Source organism: Ceratotherium simum, chromosome 24, assembly GCF_057802395.1.
Source record: "Ceratotherium simum simum isolate JZ-2026a chromosome 24, ASM5780239v1, whole genome shotgun sequence".
Lineage (NCBI taxonomy): Eukaryota > Metazoa > Chordata > Mammalia > Perissodactyla > Rhinocerotidae > Ceratotherium > Ceratotherium simum.
In genome coordinates this window covers 1,090,944-1,109,967 of record NC_141923.1, presented here as the reverse complement: position 1 = coordinate 1,109,967, position 19,024 = coordinate 1,090,944, and the positions used below count along the sequence as shown (strand labels likewise).

The following is a 19,024-nucleotide window of genomic DNA, read 5'->3' as shown; positions in this document are numbered from 1 at the left end:
GAGTGTCCCTCCCAAAAAGGCGTGAACAACCTCTTACGTGCCTCGGTTTCTTCTACCAGCAGTCTCAAACTGCCACTGGCAGTCAGAAGTTGAACAACAGATCCTTATGTGTGCATTTCCGGATGAACATTTAATTAATTGTCATGCATGATCAGAATGGAGTTTCCTATGGGACCACTTCACATCACGAGGATTTATGTTCTGACACTTCCACCAGGTTCTCAGTCACCTGAGAATGCCTTTCTGCTGGAAGGAGCTGGTGTCCCTTCTCTTCAGAGCTGAACAAGTTCAGACTCGCGTTTCTCTATCAAACAACTTGTTCAGGCTTTATAGACACAATTCTTTCCAATTTAAAGCCAAATTAAAAAGGTCAGCTTGCCCCATTCACTCCAAAGCTCCCCTCAGGGTTCCCTGACCTGGGACATTCCCTTTAGTTTCCTCTTGCTTAAGACATCCCCTCTAGGTTACTGTTTCCTAGGACATTCATGCTAGGTTTTTCTTACCTAGGAAATGTACCAGCACCCCCTTTAAGACACCTAGTCTTATGGCTTGAAACAGATCATATAAAACTCTGGACCATTGACTCACAATAAGGTCGTCCAGATTTCCAGCAACCTTACTGGGGTTGCTGAAGAATGCTGTGAAGCCGGGGTGGGGTATTCAATGTAGATTCCAGCTGGCGTCCACTCTGTTTTTCTGAAATTCTGCCAACTACACCAAGAACTGCAGAGACAAACAATCAATAATCAATCTCTAAGTCAAATGGGGTGAATTAATTATATAACGCTTATATTACAGTGACAATATGTTTTGCTAGTACAGCGGTTCAGTGATCACGAGATGAGCACAGTAGGTCAGTAATGAGTCCTTAGTTTCTGGGAAGAAATGTTTTTCTGCAAAGAGCTGCTGATATGGGAGTGAGGCATACATCTCTATCTTTAGGGGCATCATTCTTGACTATGAGTCACTGTAAATGTTTACAGCAGATGTATGACGCATGCTCCAAAGGTCACATCAGGCCTTTCTCGAAAAACAGGATCAGGCTGAATTGGTTTTAAACCAATTAAGCTTCCTCGTAGACCTTAATATGTTAATGTTTCTTATTCTTTTCAGTTCTTCATCATCACCAATGCTGATGAGTTTGGCAAAACCCCTGAGAGTGTCCTGGCTAGTGTGTGTTGGCCCATAGAGACCACTCCCCGCTCTATGCCCAGGAATATGGCAAGACAAGTAGTCATGTTGTACATTGACTTGCAGTACTTGGTGCCCCTCCCGGTCCCCATGCTGTCGGCCCTCGTTATGGTGGTGGGGCTGGTGTCCAGGAAGATAAGTCACTCTTGAGATCACAACATGAATGTCTGGAACCAGGCTGAGCTGTCCCTGGACCTCTGTGGGGCAGGCTGCTGTGGCTGGAGAGAGCGTGACCATGTGATTTGAGTGTTCATGCCACTGGGCTTTCTCAGAATCCACACATATGTCCCCATCTGGCTCTGAAGGTCCCATTCTTTCAGACAAACCCTTTTACATGAGGAAGTTGGTGAGGCTGCAAATATACCTCATGCTGAAATTTTGCAAACCATCCTATTGGACTCTGGGGTGTGGCTTTCAGAAACATTTGCCCTGTTGTTATAAGAGCAAAGTCATGCTTTGAAGGCGTTCATAGAAGCCCTTCCTTTGGCCTTGTCCAGAACTAGGATTTCAGAGCCCAGGGGTCATCTGTTGCTGCAGGACCTCCAGAGCAGCAGGAAGAGACCAGCCCAACCCACAACCTGGCAATGCTCATTCCTAGCCTCAGCTCACGTAACCTGTCTCGATATTGCCTTGCCCCAGCCTTGCCTTCATTCAGCACCTCATTCAAGGTGGTTGCAGAGGCCAATTAAGAGCCGGATGGGCCACTGTGAACCTCGGACTACTGATGTCTCATTCCCTCCATGGCTCCATCGCTGCTGCCCCCGTAACCACCTGGGCACCTAAGCCATTCCAGTTCCACCTTTGAGGTCTGCTTGCCAGAAGTACTTTTCACCTATTGCTGTAGGCAAGTCCAGGTTGGATCTAGGAAACAAAACACTTACAGGGATTTCAGGAGGAACAGATGCCACCCAGGAGACAAAACCTTATAAAATCGTGAGGGGAGCTGGGGGAGCGTGGTCAGGAGGAACAATTGCTAGCTTCCCCAGTAGCCCAGGCTGGGGTCCCGGGTATCTCATGACGTTTGCTGCTGCAGGAGGCTGCTCAAACCCGCCTGCACCTCACCAAGGAGCCCTGGCAGGCCACTCTCTCGAAATCTCAAGGAAATGCCCCAATTCTCCTTGTGGTGTGTTTCGCTGTGCCTGTGTGGGGTGTGTGCAGGCTCAGCAGTGTGACGGGTCCATGAGGACGAGGACACGTGGGCAGGGCCTCCATCAACGTCTGGCTCCCCAGGGCTGGGGCTGCAGTAGCTGGGAGGGTGCTCCCTGCTAACCTCGCTGCTCTGGGGGGTGCTGGGGGCCCTCGGCCACCCCTTCTCTGCTCATTTGGGAGGGTGACGCTCCTCCATGCCCTTGCCCTGCTTCTCATTGCACTGGACGCTCGCCAGCTTCCCCTTTGTCCCTATTGTGTCCAGGTCCCAATACATATGTGTGACTGTTTGTGACCGTGATTGTGAGCTCTTGTCACAAGTCCTCACGTCTCCATAAACATGTGGGAATGAAGACCACGCAAACGGGAAAATCAAAGGCTGACTATAGTCGGAGGTGCTGCAGCCAGGCAGTCGGTGCAGGAGGGAGCGTGGGAGCCTTTGTAGTGTTGTTACATGCACATGTGTTCATTGTTACTATGTGCATATAATATATCCATATATGCGTCTTTAGTCTATAAGGTATACATGTAATACATATCACATAATATATATGTTGAAATGTTAAAATATTTTCTATTCATAGAAAGCTTCTTTACAGGAAAAGGAGGGACTGGGGGCACCTGATGGGGGCCTGGGGAAACGGGGTGTCCCGTGATTGCTTGATGAGCACATTTGGCTTTCTCCCATCAGTCCTAAGCTGCAAGTGGGGACAAACATTAGGGAAGCCGTCAGTTACTGATCAAGGCCCGGAGGTTCAGGCCGACCGTATGGGATGGTTGTTCACTCCCTGGGCTGTGTCTGGAGATAGAGGTCTGACTCCTTGCAGGTCTGAGTGCAGAGAGCAGGCTGCTGCTGCAGCTGTCCCTGCAGTGAGAGGTCAGCATCCTGGGCTGTGACTGCAGGTTGTGGTCAGGGCTCTGTGTTCATGTGTGGTCTGGCTGCTGTCCGTTTGTGTGTTCAGTGTCTCACCACAATCCCTAAGCCAGTGTCTTCTGCATGTGAATCTGTGAGGATCAGCTGGCAGCATTAATCTCCAGTGGCTCCTGGCCCCACCTGGAGAGACCCCTACAGACACTGTGTGCTTGTGTCGGGGCATGGGGTGGGCAGCGGGTCCATACTTTTAAAGTGACCCCCAGGTGCCACACCCAGTCTGCGGTCAGTGGGACAAGGTAGGCTGTGGCCATGGTCCTCATCAGCACCCAGAAACTGGACCCTGTCCTGGCTCAGAGGGAGTTGAGGGGATTTTGAGTAAGAATGGAAGCAAAGGCTTATCTTGTGCTGATAAATATGTACAAACATTAAGGCCCCTCCTGTGTAATTGAGATCTCTGCAGCTTTCTGCTGTGACCCCGGGTGTGCTGGGCATGCACGTCCCCCTTCTGAGCCACAGGCCCCCTTTCCAGCAACAGGTGCAAAACGACGTGATGCACCCTGACCCCGTTTCTCAGCCTCGCCCGCCATCCTTAGATCTCAGAACAGCCTCTGGCAAGTCTGCCTTTTGGGCTGAGCGGGTGTGGTGGACACAGGTAGAGGGAATCATCTGGTCACCAGCCTGCACAGTCATCTTGGGGATGTGCCCCACCTGGTGCTTCACTGCGAGAGCCTTGACCCGGGCATTCCAGTACCTTGCATGTAGACCAGAGTCATCCCTGGAGGGGTAGGGGTGAGCAGTACCCTGGGGGTCCCATCACACTTCACCCTCAAGTCCCCCAGCCACAAGAATCATCTGTATCTGAATAAACCATGCCCATAGTCAGAGAACATTCTAGAAACACTGAAGGAGCTCAGGTAAGGGGTGACCCGCCCCTGGTGTCCACCCCTGATAGCTGGAGTGGGTTGTCTTCCAGAAGGGGAGGCTCGGTGTAGTCTGCTCAGATGATTGCTCTGGAATCGGCTCTGACAGGCCTGGCCCTCAGCCTCTGTCCAGGTGGATCCTTGGGACTTGTCCCTCAGGGTCTGGGTGCCCCGGGCCCCCTTGGCTGTTCTGACGTCCTGCAGCTGCCCCAGCATCCCGCCATCGGGCAGACTCTGACCTCCTGGCTGCCGGGCTGTGGGTGGTCCGCTTGTCAGGAGGACAGGCCAGCCTGCAGAATACCAGAAGGAGGTGGTGCCACGGCAGAGACACCGCTGGGCTGTCTCTGTGCAGGGCCAAGGTCTGACGGGGCTTTCCGCCCCCTCAGCTGACAGCCCGCTCCTCTCAAGGGGCCTGGACCTGGCCTCCATCCCAGGTCTCAGCCCTGCCTTCTCCTCTCCTCTTTCTCGGTCAGGAGAGGGCTTGCTCCTGTAGGGGGGAGGACGTTTCCCTGCTTCCATGTTAGGTCCTCTTCCTGGAAAAGTATTGGCTTTCACGTCAGGGGCAGTTAGCTTGACCGGACTCAGACTCCACATCCATCTGCCATGTGGTTGGCCGGAGCTGAAATCTCCACAGGTCTTTCAACCTCCCAGCCAGTGTTTCTCACTGGGCCCTTTGGAGTTTCCCCTACACACGCACAGTTGAGGGATCAGCCTAGGACTGAGTAGAAATTCCATGCAGAGTTTGGGGTTCTCCTTCGGTGTCTCTCCTCTTATGGAAATCTCTTCATTTCCAGATGCTCTTGATATGCAGCCCTGAATCCCATGACCTGAGCCCTCTGGCCGGGATGGTGCCGTATCTGCTGTGTTCCCCTTGCACCTGTGGCATGGCCTGGGGGACACCTGCAGACGGACCTTTTGAGGGCTGAACTTCTCCAGTGTCTGCTTGCTTTGGCCATTCTCCAGCGCCTTCAAACCATTGTTGTTTTGAGCAGTTTTTACAGAGCTTACGATGCTGTCTGCAGGGGTTCATCTGGTATAAGCTGCTCCCCCACTATGGGAACTGGAACTGATTTCTCTCATGTGATTTTTCATTTTCATTTCTCTTGTAAGTAATGTGGTTCAGCATCCTTTTCCTATGTTTAATGGCTTTTTGGACTTCTTTTGTGAGACATCTGTTGAATTCTCTTGCCCATTTCTCTACTGAACTGTTTTATTTTTCTTATTGATTTGCAGGAGTTCTCTGTATATTCAGGCCATGTTGTCAGTTGTATGTTTAGGAAATATTGTGAAAGACTCTAAAGGGACCAAAGATGACTTCTTCAGTCTTCAGTGGGAAGCATGGCACTGTCTTGCACCCCTCTCCAGGTTACCCATTTCAGTGGAGGCTCCACACTCTCCATTGTCTTTGAGCCCTTTCACAGCTCAGTAACTTGTAGAGAATCGAAGGTGATGGGAATTCTCTTCACTGGAAGGATGGTTGATTCTTCCCTGTCTCCTTGGAGAAAGCCAGGTGCATTCAAAACTGCATCTGATGATAAATTCTTTTTAGCATTCTTGATTCCACTATATCAATGAGGGACTTTGAATTCTACTTTGAACTGATTACAACCCCTTAATTGATGAGTTAAACAAAGTCTTTGACATGAGTTCATTATCTGTCTGTATGAGAGTCGTGATCACCATGTTAAAACCTGTACTTTAACATGTCGCAAATGTCTTCTCCCCATGGCCCCACTTATCCTGGGTTGAGGAAGTTCTGTGACCGGGGCGGGGGCAGGAGACCAGGTGTTGAGGAGCAGACCCAAGGGAGGCCAGCCACCCCCTTCCTCCAGGGCTCTGGGTCTGGGCGCTCCCCTGGGACAACTTCCCTCAGCCCCTTCTGTTGTGTGGCCTCACAGCCCCACACTTTCCCCTCACAGCACTTATCTCAGTGTCCTTATGTCACTGTTTGTGGGATCATGTACTTCACGTCTGGGGAGACAGACGCAGGTGTATACTGAAAGTGAGAGGCTGGCACAGACACAGGCCAGGGGAGGGTGGGTGCATTCTGCTGAGTGCATTAGGGAAGACTGACAGAGGAGGAGGTGTGGAGCTCAGAGCTAAGAGAAGGCTGTGTAGGACTTGCAAGGTGTGTAGAGGGAAGGAACACTAGGAGAAGGGAACAGCATGGACAAAGACTCAGGGTAGGAGGCAGCGTGTGTGTCCAAGGTAATAGATTCCTGAATTCGTGGGGACAGGACACTATGTGTGTGTGTTTCTGGACCTAACTATCCTCTTTTGGGCGGAATTGTGTCCCCCAAATTCAAAATTGAATCCCTGACCCCCAGGACTTCATAATGTGGCTGTCTCTGGAGATAGAGTCTTTCAAGTGGTAATAAGTTAAAATGGGGTCAGTAGTCTGGGCCCTAATCCAGTGTGACTGCTCTCTTATGAGAAGAGGGATCAGGACAGACACTGGCCAAGGTAGGCTGGGGCGAGGACACAGGGAGAAGAGGCCGTCTACAGAGCCAGGAGAGAGGTCTCAGCAGAACCCCACTCTGCTGACACCTGCTCTGGACCGTGCAGCCTCCAGACGTGTGAGAGAACAAATGTCTGTTGTTCAGGCCGCCCAGGCTGGTCATTGCAGCAGCCGTGCTGACTCATACACACCCAGCACGGGGGTCTTCCTTCTGGCCATGGCCAGTGCTGGAAGCTCCTCCTGCCCGCGGAGCCCAGGCTGGCCCTGCTCCCCACCAGGCCCCGTCACCCCTCTCGCCCCTCCTCATAGCCCCGTTTCTGGGCCGCCTTCCTCCCCCATGGAACCCCAGGGGCTGGAGGAGAGCTGAGAGCAGGAGGGTAGGAAGGGCTGGAAGATTCTGGAGCTGTGAGTGTGTGGAAGGAGCCCCTGATACTGGAGTTTGCGAGGCTGGGGATTTCACGTGTCCTGTCAACATAGTGAGGTATGGAATTTTCAAGGATGTTTTATTGTTGTTTTAAAGAAAGAAATGATAAAGAATATCAACAGGCTCCAGAAATTTAAAAAGAAGGGAAAAAGCTACAGAAGCTACATCTGTGGCCTTTCCTTTGAGCAATGTCTCTGCGTATTGTCCCCCGGTAGTCGGGGGGGTGTCCTCCTCTCCTTCCTGTGAGCATCCCTGTCCTTCCATCTAGAGATGCCGACTTGCCATTCACTCAGAGATGTGAGGGGAGAATCAGTTCTGGGGGTGGTAAGGTCAGGGTTCTGCTCCCCAAGGCCATGGGCTGTCTGCTTAGAGGTCTCGTCTCTCATGCCTGGGCCATGGAGCAAGCTGTACTTCCTGTGGACCATGACTCAGGCCCTTAGGCTGCAGGATTGCATGGTTGTACCTGCGGCCTTGCTTTCCCATCACCCCTCCACCTCTGTCCACGATGGCTGAGTCCCCCCCCCCTTGGGGAACTGGTCACTAGGTCCCTCTCCAGGAAGCCATCTGGCTTGGCGATCACTCCTTCCCCTCTTGGTGCCGTCCCCACCCGCCAGGGCTCCGGCAGCGGCCGTGGGCCCAGGCTTCCCTCCGAGAGGTCTCCTCCATTGACGGTGATCCGAGTGACCATTAGGGGGCATGTCTAGAAGCTTCCCTGTTGGTGGACAATGGCCCCATGGCCTCCTGGCTTTGGCAGCAGATGTTCCCACTCAAGGATCTGAAACCACACATCTCCGCTCAGGACCCCTGTGTCCTGGACCCCGGCATGGATGCGGTTTGCATGAAGGCCTGTCCCTGCCGAGACGGACACGGGCAAGTCGGCTCTGCAACTCCTCCAGGGTGACCACACACGGCGACCCTGGGATAGTCCTGGTGAGGGACACTCGGCCCTGATGACTCAGCGTCCACATGGCCCAACTGTTTCTTGGCGGCTGCTGTGGAGGGGCCGGTGGGCGTCCTTCAGCTCAGTTTGGGGTTACAACTGTTGTCCGCTTGCTTCTCCAAATGAGGTGAGGGGGCAGGATGCAGTCTGTGATGACTGTGAGGCCAGAGGGCGGGGTGCAGGCCTAAGGGGCCATGATTTCGGAGTCTGGCGAGGTCAGAGGGCAGCGGAGTAGGTCTAGGAGGAAGCCTGAGCGTAATGAACCAAAGGACTCGAATCCTGTCTGGGGTCTGGGGCGGTCTGGGATGCCTGCCAGGAGGAGTGGCCCTAGGCCCCCTGCCCGATCGTGTTCCTGTAGTCGGGGACCATCGTCTCCTTCAGCTCCACCACCGAGGAGAAGATCCACTTCACCTGTGGGTGGGCGAGGGTGTGAGCATGGCCTGGACCCCAACACCAGCCTCCTGCCAGGGCCTGCCCTCCCTGTATCTGGGGCCGCCTGACCTTGGGGGGTCCAGGTGAGGACAACATGGGGACATGTTGGGGACAGTGAGGTGACAGCGAGGGGATAAATGGAGAGAGTGAGGGGACAGGGTGAGGGCAGTGATTGGATGGAGAGGGAGCGGTGAGGAGACAGTAATGGGAAATGAGGTGACTGTGTGAGGACCGCAAAAGGACAGTGAGGGGAGGCGAGGGGACAACGAGGGGACAGTGGGGATACAGTGTGGGGACATCATGGTGACAGAGAGGGGACGATGTGGGGATGGCCTGGCCCACCTTGAAGAGGGTGACAGTGGCACTGTAGCACACGCTGAGCAGGAAGAGCGTGATGAAGATGGAGATGGTGGTCCACAGCCCGTCCAGCTCCCCGTCCTGGGTCTCGACACAGCTCTCGTCCAGGACCACCTCTGGACAGGGAGGGGGTGGTCAGTGCTGGGCCTGCCCAAGGGGGCCTGGCACAGTGTCATCGGTGATGCGGGGGGTGATTCCCTCTGGGGCAGGGTGGGCGGGGCAGGTGGAAGCCCCCGACTGGGAAGGGCCAGCAGGGCCCTGAGGTCAGTCTCTGGGCCCTGGTCTCAGCTCCCCCATTCCTCCAACTGGGACCTCAGGACTCGGCTCACACCCCAGACCCAGATCTCAGCCTGGCCAGTGGGGGACAGCCCTCTCCTCTGCTCTGCCCAGTGCTGGGGCCTTCTGGGAAGAAGGTGCCCTGACCCCTGCAGGACACAGGCTCAGGAGCCGCCTCCTTTCTCCCAGGGACCAGGCCCAGAGGGTGGAGGGACAGCAAAGCCTATCCACAGTGGGGCCCCTGCCCCAGGGAAGGGCCGAGACATGGTTGGGGTGTGTCCCCAGAGAATGAGTGGTCGAGTGCTGGGGACAAGCTGAGTGTGCGGGATTTCTGTGTGTCAGGGTGGGGGTGTATGTGCCCCGGGGAAGAGGAGGGCCAGTTATCTGAGCTGGTCATTGTGGTCAGTGTGAGAATGAGGCCTGAGCAGCCCCCAGCGTGTTGGAGACTGTGGGGACCCTCTGGTGTCCACGGTGAGGGTTCAGGAGACTGGGCTCCATGCTCTGTTGGGAATGTGCAGCTTGCCCTTGTGTGAGCGTGTGTGTGTGTGTGTGTGTGTGTGTGTGCGTGCTCACGTGTGTGTGTGAGGAGGTGGTGTGTGCTGGCACTGCTCAGTGAGAGGGGCTTGTGTTCAGTGTGGCTGGGCTCAGTGTACACGTGGGCATCAGGGACCATCCCTTCTCTGAGCACTCAGGGCCAGCTGCCTCTGTTCCTTTGGGGACCAGGGATGAGTGTCCCCATGAGTGGACAGGCCTGGCCCCCGCAGCACAAGGCCAGACATTGCCACTTTGACTGAGGGAGGGTGGTGGCCTGCTCTCGGAGTGCCTGAGGGCAAAGCAGGGCCTGTCCCATCACCAGGGGCCCGGAAAGCATCCCGTGTGGGCCAGAGCCAGCAGGCAGAGCTCTGGAGTGACCCAGTGGACAGGGAACCCTGGGGACAAGGACCAGCCACTATCCCACAGCTTGGGCTCCTACCGAGGAGAGACAGGCTGTGAGCCCATTTCCCTGAAGGGCTCTGGAAGGGCTTCTCCTGTTCTCTGGCCACACCCCAGCCCCAAGCAGCTGCTGCTGGAGGGGGGCCCAGAGGAGCTGCCACCTCTGTTGCAGCCCCCTTCCCTCCTCAGGCAGCACCTCTAGGCGTCCTGGGTGGCCTCCACAGCCCAGAGCTTCGGGTGTGGCCCAACTGGGACCAACTCTCTCCCATAATGGTGACAATTGTGGCCTTGGAGCCCGGATCCCTGTTGCCCACGTGCCTGGCCATACACCTGAAGTATGCCTCAGAAAGAACCGTGACAGTGTTGCAGGGTCCCAGGACCATGCTGGGTGCTTTATTTCATGCCAGGGGGCCCGGGAGGTATGTACACAGGGGTAGGGGCTCAGGTGTCTTTGTGGGACCCTGAGATCCCGAGGGGCTGGAGGGAGGGCTCGCTGGGGTGCTGGGCATGTGGCTCATTTACCCGGAGACTGGGAGGTGGATCTCTGCCTATAGTGATTGTGGAGAGCCTCGTGCATCACCGCACACGTGACTACGTCTCCCTGGAGCCACCTGATCGTCTCCACTGAGAACTTGCTGTACACGAAATAGGACCCGTTGCTGTCCAGCTGGGCTGGGGTTGTGCTGTACTTGCCCTCCGGCTCCGTCAGCCCATTGCTCTGCCACTCAACATTGATGTCAGGTGGGTAGAAGTCCTTGACCAGGCAGGTCATGCTGACCCTGTTCCTGGACAGCTCGTCCGGGTGTGGGGGCAGGGTGTACACCTGTGGCTCCCGGGCCTGCCCTGTGGGGACAGGGGTCAGTAGAGCTGGTCACTCCCCGGGCACCCCCCGGCACCCTCCCTGCACCCATCTGTCCTGCTCCCACCTTTGGCCCTGGAGATAGTCCTCTCAACAGGGAACAGGAGGGCTCTGTTGTTGACCTTACACCTGAACTCCCTTCCACTCAGCCAGTCCTGGTGCTGGACGTGCAGGGCGCTGACCATGCAGTAGGTGCCATTAAACTGCACCTCCCCTGGCTTCGTCCTGGCTGTGCGCACCTCTGTGCCATCCACATACCAGGTGAACTGGACATAGGGGTTGTCCTGGCTCACTTCCACCAGCACGCAGGTGACCTCGGGTGTTCGGGAGATCATGAGGGTGTCCTTGGGTTTCAGTGGGAAGATGAAGACTGAAGGGCCTCCCTGGAAACCATGACCTAGGGTAGGAGACACGGGGGGTTGGTCAGCACCTGGGTGGACTGCCTCTTGGGTACTCATCCGCCCACAGGCCATGCCTCTGCTCTGCCAACTCCTGGGGGTGGAGGACGAGGCCCGGTTGGGGAGTCGGAACACGTGGGGCAGTTGGGCACCGGAGGGAAGCTGGGCGTTCTTGGCTCTGCAGAGAGAGAAGACTGGGGGTTACCGGGGCTGGTGGAAGATGGCTTTGGGGTGGGCTTAGATCAGAGCCAGGTTTTGCCAGATCAGAGTCCAGCGCCCACCTCTGTGGGCCCAGGGGCTGGGTTAGGGGTGTCCAGCCTGCCCCGCCCCAGGCACGGCGGAGCCGCACAGAGGGCCCCTTCCTGAGCTTGGGAGGCCTCCACTGCTGCCCTGGGGTCCAGGCAGGAGGGCTGACCCTGGGCCAGTCTGTCAGAGAACGCCCCCCGTGCAGCCCCTCCTCTTACAGACTTTCTTGCCCACCTTGGTGCTGCTGGCCGGGTGGGCTACGTTGCAGATGAAGGTCTGGCTCGGCCAGCTGCTGGCAGGCGAGGTCACAATGCTGCTGAGGGAGTAGAGCCCCGAGGACCGCAGGACGGACTGGAAGGTGTGCACGCCGCTGGTCAGGGCGCCTGAGTTCCAGGACACGGTCACCGGCTCTGGGAAGTAGCCAGAGACCAGGCAGCCCCAGGCCACTGTGGAGTCAGATGTGGTCCCACAGCCGGGGGCCAGAGGGAAGATTGATGGGGCTGTGGGTGAGGCTGCAAGAGAGGAGGCCGTGTGACCATCAGGACCTCACTCTGAGAGGGTCCTGGCAGGGCGTCAGGTGCCCAGGCCTTGGGCACTGCTGAGCCCACTGCCCACGTGCTTCCAGAGAGTCTGCAGACTAGATGCCCCACGTGGCTCCGTGTCCCGCAGGGCTGGTGCCGTTTCAGGCCACGGGCTCTGGACCAGTCACCATGTCCGCGCTGGATGACCACTTGGATTAGAGACCTCCCGGGCCTCTGCCCCCTATCCCTGATTAAGCCTCCTGTGGGTGTCCCGCCTGACCAAGCCCTCTGTCTGAGCCCTGACTGGAGATCCCGGCTCCTGGCTGGCTTCTGCTGGTCCCCCAAACCCTCTGCTTGGGGGGTGGCCCACCCTGGCCCTGCCTGGGGCGAGTGAGCATCTCTTCGGGTGTGGTGGGCCTTGGCCCTGCACTGCCCATGTCTGCTCTAGGCCCTTAAGCCCAGAGATTTTGTCATGGTCTGTCTCTGCTCCCCAGGCCCAGTGTCTTCTGAGTCAACTCTGCCAAGTCACCAGGGACCCATGTACCCAACCTGTTCAGACCCCGTCCCTGCCCTGGACTCATCACTCCCTTGGACCCTCTCCCAGTCCCGGACCCTCTCCTTCCTTGGACCACATCCCTGTCCTGGACCTTGTCCCTGGGAATTTCCTTCTCCCCCTGCCCTCTGTCCCTGTGGTCCCCCAGCCCGGGCTCCTAAATCTGCCTCTGGGCCCACCCATCCCTCCTCAGTTCCTCCTGGCATGGCTTCCTGAGCTCACCTCTGGCCCCTCCCTCACAGAGCCGCCCGCCCTCCGCCATCCCTGCTCTTGGGCCTGTCCAGCTCCTTCCTCACTCCAGAGCCCTCCTCTGGCCAGGGTCCTTCCAGAGCCAGCCTGCCCCTCGCCATGGGTGGGAGCCGTGCACGGCCCTCGGCCCTCCTCTCCCCTTGGTGCCAGCATTCCCAGGCCCCAGTGTGGGCCGGGGTGCACCCTCTACCCACACACCCCGGCCAGGCTTGTCCCCTGTGTCCCTGACACCTGTCTGCTCAGCCCCAGGGCCCTGCCCGGGCTCTCCCCAGGCTGGCAGCCCAGGGTCAGGCCCGAAATGGGCCCCTCTCTCTTCCCTCGCTGGGTCGAATGTCCTGTGCCACCCCACACTGCTTCCACATGTCTACCCCTACTGTCCCACTTCCCCACAAGCCCCCAGAACAGGGCCGGTGCCCTGGGACCCAAAACTACATCCCATCTGGTCCTCTCATGGGTGCCCTTGTGACCGTTCAGCCCCAGAGACCTAAATCCCAGGGTCCCCATCCCTCCCAACTAACCATCCCACCCCGTCCCTCCACCAGCTCACTCTCCTCCCTGCACAGGGAGGACACCTGAGCCCCCTGAGTCCCAGCTGTCCCTGCTCCCTGTACCTGCTCAGCTCCACCTGTCCTGGGCGCCGTTTATCTAAGGCCCAGTGATTCTTGTCCCCTGAGCTCCTGGGCAGCCCCCTGCCCCTCCTGCCCTCCCACCTGCCCTGCTCACCTGCCAAGCTCAGCCTGCTATCCTGGAGCTCCTGGGCAGCCCCCTCTCCCTCATGCCCTCCCAGCTGCCTGCTCACCAGCTAAGCTCTGCCTGCCCCCCCGGAGCTCCTGGGCAGCCCCCTGTCCCTCGTGCCCTCCCAGCTCCATGCTCACCTGCTCCTCCAGAGCTCTTGGACAGCTCCCTGCCCCTCCTGCCCTCCCACCTGCCCCTGCTCACCTGCTAGGCTCTGTTTGTTCCCCTGGAGCTCCTGGGCAGCCCCTGCTCCTCATGCCCTTGCAGCTCACCCGCTAAGCTCCAACTGCTCCCCCGGAGCTCCTGGGTAGCCCCCTGCCCCACCAGTCCTCCCAGGCCCCTTCTCTCCTATAGCCACTCTGCCTGCCCCTCTGGAGCTCCTGGGGCAGGTTCTGCCCCCTTGTGCCTTCCTACCTGCCCCTTGTCTCCTGTAGCTTCTCTGCCCTTCGTCCCTGGAGCACCTAGTCTGCAGCAGCTCCCTACTGCCCCTGCTCTGTGATCCACTCTCCCACAGGTCCCTGAGATCAGCCCAGGAGTGCTGGGTCTCCCCAGGGCTGCCTCTGCCCCTCCTGCCTGTCCCAGCACCCTCAGCCCAGGTTCCCCTATGCTCCTGGACTCATTCATTTCCCAGTGCTGGGCTTTGTCTCCTGGAGCTAGCAGGTTCCCACCCTCTCTCTGGTCAGCTTTTCCCTGGCAGACCCCTGACATTGTCCCCTCCTGGAGAAGCTCCTTCCCCCAGCCAGGCCTCACCCTCTCCTTGCCCCTCACCACCCTTGGAAGCCCCATCTGGAAGCCCCTCTGGACCTTGCTCCCTCCAGTTGCTGGGTCAGCTGCCCTGTGCCCACCAGCTCGCCGCCGCTGGAGCCCCAGATCCTGCTCCTGACCCTCACTGCCCAGCTCCCGACGCCACTCCTGTAGCCTACTGAGCTCCTGCTCAACCCTGTGCAGTCTGAGCACACAGGAGCCCACGCTGCCCCCTGCTATGCTCCCAGGTCACCAGCTGCCCTTGACCTTGGCCATAGCCCAGGACCCAAGGCCACCTCCTCTGACACTGCCCTGGGGCTTCAGCTGTCTCCATTGGTGGGGACAGTATCCTTAGGCCACCTGGGGATCCTCTTCCTCCCCTTCACTGAGCCAGCACCCTCCCTGTGTCCTGGGATGAAGCCTATCTATCCATCTTGGCTTTTGTCCTGCAGAAGATCAGATCCAGCCCAACACTGCACTCAGCACTGACGGCCAAGCAAGCCATCAGATTTCTGGTCTCCCAGCCCATAACATTCCTCAAGGTTGACCTCCTTCGGCCTCCAGTGCATCCAGCTCTGTTGGCACGGACATGCCCCTGCCCACGGCTCCTTGGTGCTGGCTCTGGATCCGCGCTGTGACCTGTGGGCAGCCTGCCTTCTCCCGTGCTGTCTCAGCTGCTCGAGCCCCTCTGTGATATCCCTGAGGACCTGGTCTCCCCTCAGCTTCTGCAGCTGGTTCCACTGTCCCCACTCCCTCCCCCTCCTCCTTGGGGACCCCACTCACCGAGGGTGGGAGCCATGAGTATGGCTCCACCTCAGTCCAGCCTTGGTCTCTGAGGAACCCCTGCCCCCTCTGTGCTGTGGCCCCTGGCATTTGTCTTCTGCCGGCCCTGTGCTCCGTGCCCACTGCCCCGCTTCCTAGGAATTCCTAGTCAATTCCTGGAGGTGTGAATGCCCTCTCAACGACCCTACAAAGACTAAGAACAGGACTGAAACCTGGGGGCACCACTTGCTTCCTGAAGTTCCCTTTTCTTCTTGGTGGTTTGTGTCTCAGATGGCCTGGGGGGAGTCCAGACGTTGCGGGGGCTGCCTCATGTGGGTGTGTGGGAGTGGAGCGAGGTGGGTACCTGGGACCCCGGGGAGAGTGCCAGAAGCCTGGCCTCAGGTGCTGTTCTTTGCTTTCTGCCTCCCACACGGATTATGCCCGCTTGACCCGCCAAAGTTCGAGGTACCTGGGCCTCTTACCTGAGCCATCTGGTTCCCCCAACCCCAGTGGGCACCTCTCCCTGCCGTGATCAGCGTGCAGTGTGGACACAAATTGTCCTGCTCACAGCCTGCAGCCCAGCCCAGGGCCTTGTCCTGACCACCCACCAGGACAGCCCCCTGAGGAGGAAGCTTTCTTCCTCTGGGTCCCTTCCTCTTCCCTCCTTCCCTCTCAGGCTCCATCCAGGGCCGGATCTCTGACAGAAGGATGGTGCAACACCCAGGGTCAGAGGGAAGCTATTCTCCCAGCCACAGCTCTCCTCCGGGGGACAGACGGAAGTCTGAGGTGCAAGCACAGAGTTCACAGTGTCACCGGGGCCCTGAAAGTGCTCCTCCATCTGAGAGACAGTGTGCAGTCCCTGTCCTCCGATCTGTGAGCCGAGACCCAGCTGACCATGTGTATGGGGGGCACATGGATCCTCAGTGTCTCGTGTCTTGGAGTGCCGCGGCTCACCCCAGGCCCCGTGTGCAGCCCTGGGCTGCCCTGTATCTTCCACGTTAGGCCTTGGATCGGGGATCCCTGGGAGGCACCGTGGACGCCACCCCAGAATTGCCAGGGGCTGGGAAGGTGACTGGGGGGTGTCGGGCCTGGCTTCTTCCAAGTGGTCGTTGGTCAGAGGCTTGTGCTGTGGCCCCTTCAGGTGGGCTGGGAGCAGAGTCCAAGGAAGTAGGAAGCGAACCTTCTAGGAGGTGCCCTCAGACGTAGGAGGGAAGTTGGCCCTCCCACCTACTGGTGTTTGCAGCACCTTTTGACCTCAGGTGTCCCCAGAGCCGCCCACGTCCTCCAACCATGTCCTCAGGGTCCCTTCACCTTCCCACCATCAAGTCCTCAAGCCACTTGCCACAGTTGGGGGTTTCTCAGAGCAGCACTCACATCCAGGTCCCAAATCTTGGTCTGGTGGCTAATGGGTGTGCAGTGGGCCCCCACACAGGGAGAGGCTTGCACAGCTACCCTGCTGAATTTGTTGGGGTGTTGGTGGCCTACAGGCGGTACCGGGCACTGTGGGCTGGGGGCGCTCCTCTCTGCTCCACTCACATCAGCAAGGGGCTGGAAGGCTGTGCCTGGAGTCCTGTACCTGGGCTGCGTGGGTGCCCATGGCCACCTCTGTTTCCATGAGCCTCTCTGTGCGGATTCCCCAGCCCTGTTCTGTCATATAACTGGACTGTTGCTCAGTGCCTGGGCTTGACTCCCAGGAGAAGCTCTGTCTCCTTAGGTCCTGAACTCAGGTATCTAGCAGTGTCCCCTCTGCAGCCCCCTCCTGTCCCCATGGAGGTGGTCTCACAGGCCCCTGGTGTCTGGGGAGGGAAGTGAACCCTGCCTCTGCCTGGGGCAGGGCCAGCTGATGGAGGCATGTGTAGTCCTGGAAATGTTGCTGTGGCCACTTTGCAAAATGCCGTTAGCCACAGCCTTTTTTGAGGAAGATTAGCCCTGAGCTAACATCTGTTGCCAGTCCTCCTCTTTTTGCTGAGAAAGGTTGGCCCTGGGCTAACATCCATGCCCATCTTCCTCTACTTTATATGTGGGATGCCTGCCACGGCATGGTTTGAGAAGCAGTGCATAGGTCAGCACCCAGGATCCAAACTCGAGAACCTTGGGCTGCCACAGCAGAGCATGTGAACACAACCACTACACCACTGGGCTGGTCCTGGAGAAGCCGTTTTGTTATAATGAGAAATGTGAATCCACGAGTGTAGGCCTTTTAACTCTGCAGTGTATGAATTAGTTAACAGTGCCTGGTATGTTCCTTTCCAACTGGGCTGCAAAGGGTCTTTTATCTGGTGTCTTTTCCAATAAAGAAAATCTCCAGGTTATAGCCCATGATCTTTAAGTTCTTCATCTCCCAGGAGCTTCATCTCCTGCTGTGAAATAAATCAGCTACCAACATTTCATTTCTTTTAAGTGTCTGGATGAGACCTTGACAATAACGCAAGATATCTACCTTGAGCAAAACTGGTTCAAACATTCACTCACCTAATTGCATAGGTCATCCTGTTATTGTTTCAAGAGGAGACAGCCAATGTTTACCAAAAGGTTTAGATCTAAGACTGGGAGCACTAGTGGAAGATCTTTTGGCCATGAGTGATTAAATGTTTCTGAAAGCTTTGCCAATGGAGTTTTGATTGAGCCATTAGTTAAAATGTTGCATTTTTTGGCCAAATGTCATAAGTAGATTTAATTATTTGTCTAGTCAAATGAGTTCCTCAGTCACTGTGTAACTCAGTATGAATTCCCCAAACAGGAACTATCCTTTCCAATAATAATTTACCTTCTTCAAAAGCCATTGCTCTTCTGAAAGGAAAAACCTCAACACAATGTGAGAACACACAGATAATTTAAAGATATTTATGTCCTGGAGATGGTGGCATCTGAACAAAGTCCAACTTTCATACCTCAGAGGGTTGTTTAGGAAGGAGAAAGTGGCTTTGTGACCCATGAAGTGGTTTCCCTGTATGATGCTTTGTGCATAGAGCACAAAAAGCACAGACATTATGAGCCACTGTGAGAGAAAGTTTCCAAAAGTATTGTTTTCCCCATGAAATCATCTTTTCTTGTGCCCAATGGCTAATTGATGTATATGCCGGAGCAGAGGCAACTGTGCTCCAATAGGCACTAAGGGTTTTTTATCAGGTCTGAACCATATCTGTGTAGTAGCGTCAAAAATTATCTCTTTTCGTTGTCATACTTGTTTCTCTTCTTCTGTGATTTCTTGAGGCTGTAGAAGGAAATCCTTTATTGGGATAACAGAGTTAATAGAAAGTTGTGGTCATTCTCAAGGCTGCACAGGATGTCCAGCCTGGTAATATTCCTGCTTATCTTCTAAAAAGACCCATCTGTAAACCAAATTAGATAATAAAACGCACTCATGGTCATTTTCCTCCTGTGATGCTGGATGCAAGGTAGCAGGGTTAAGATAAAGACTAGAATTAGAAGTGATAACATTATACCAGGATATAGTAGAAATCTTTTTTTTTCATAAATTTCGTGTAATTTCTAAAACACTTATATTAATAAGTTATATACATGCAAAGATATTCATAAAGGAAGCTTTGCATGACTTATTTGACAATGCATCCCATATAATTTAACATACCAAATGAGTCTAATTAGTTTGGTTTCTCCCTCCTTATAGGCAGAGATAATCAGTTCTTTGAGAAGTCTCAGGGACCCACCAGAAATTCTCAAAGTTACTTTCAGGTCAAAAGAAAGACCTTATTTAGGATTTGAACTTTGGGAAAGCTCGTGAAAAATAGCAAATGGTTTTAAAATACTTGGTCAAATAGCATCATAGGTCATTGTGAAACAATGCTTAGTTATCCATTTAACCATGGTGACAAATAAGGATTTTCAGGCAAATATAGACAATTAAACAGCTGTAAGAAAAACCTTAGCTCCTGTGATTAAAGACCTGATAGAAACAATAAAGGAAATTTATTTTGATAAGACATAAAATCCTTACCCTTCTGGTACACAGCTCAAAAGCAACTGAAAACCTTTCATAATCTCT

At 55.8% G+C, this 19,024-nt stretch overlaps 3 gene segments (V, D, J or C); all 3 read right to left on the bottom strand.

Moving 5' to 3' along the window:
* Positions 1 to 19,024, bottom strand: part of LOC101394837 (immunoglobulin heavy constant gamma 4-like) — a 270,309-nt gene that overhangs the window by 147,275 nt on the left and 104,010 nt on the right.
* Positions 1 to 19,024, bottom strand: part of LOC101389090 (immunoglobulin heavy constant gamma 1-like) — a 197,028-nt gene that overhangs the window by 120,098 nt on the left and 57,906 nt on the right.
* LOC147913789 (immunoglobulin heavy constant gamma 1-like) lies at positions 8,281 to 12,790 on the bottom strand. The segment is given in 8 exon segments: positions 8,281 to 8,364; positions 8,728 to 8,858; positions 10,474 to 10,794; positions 10,878 to 11,207; positions 11,301 to 11,386; positions 11,490 to 11,598; positions 11,673 to 11,966; positions 12,751 to 12,790. Coding segments are annotated over 8 exon segments (1,395 nt in total).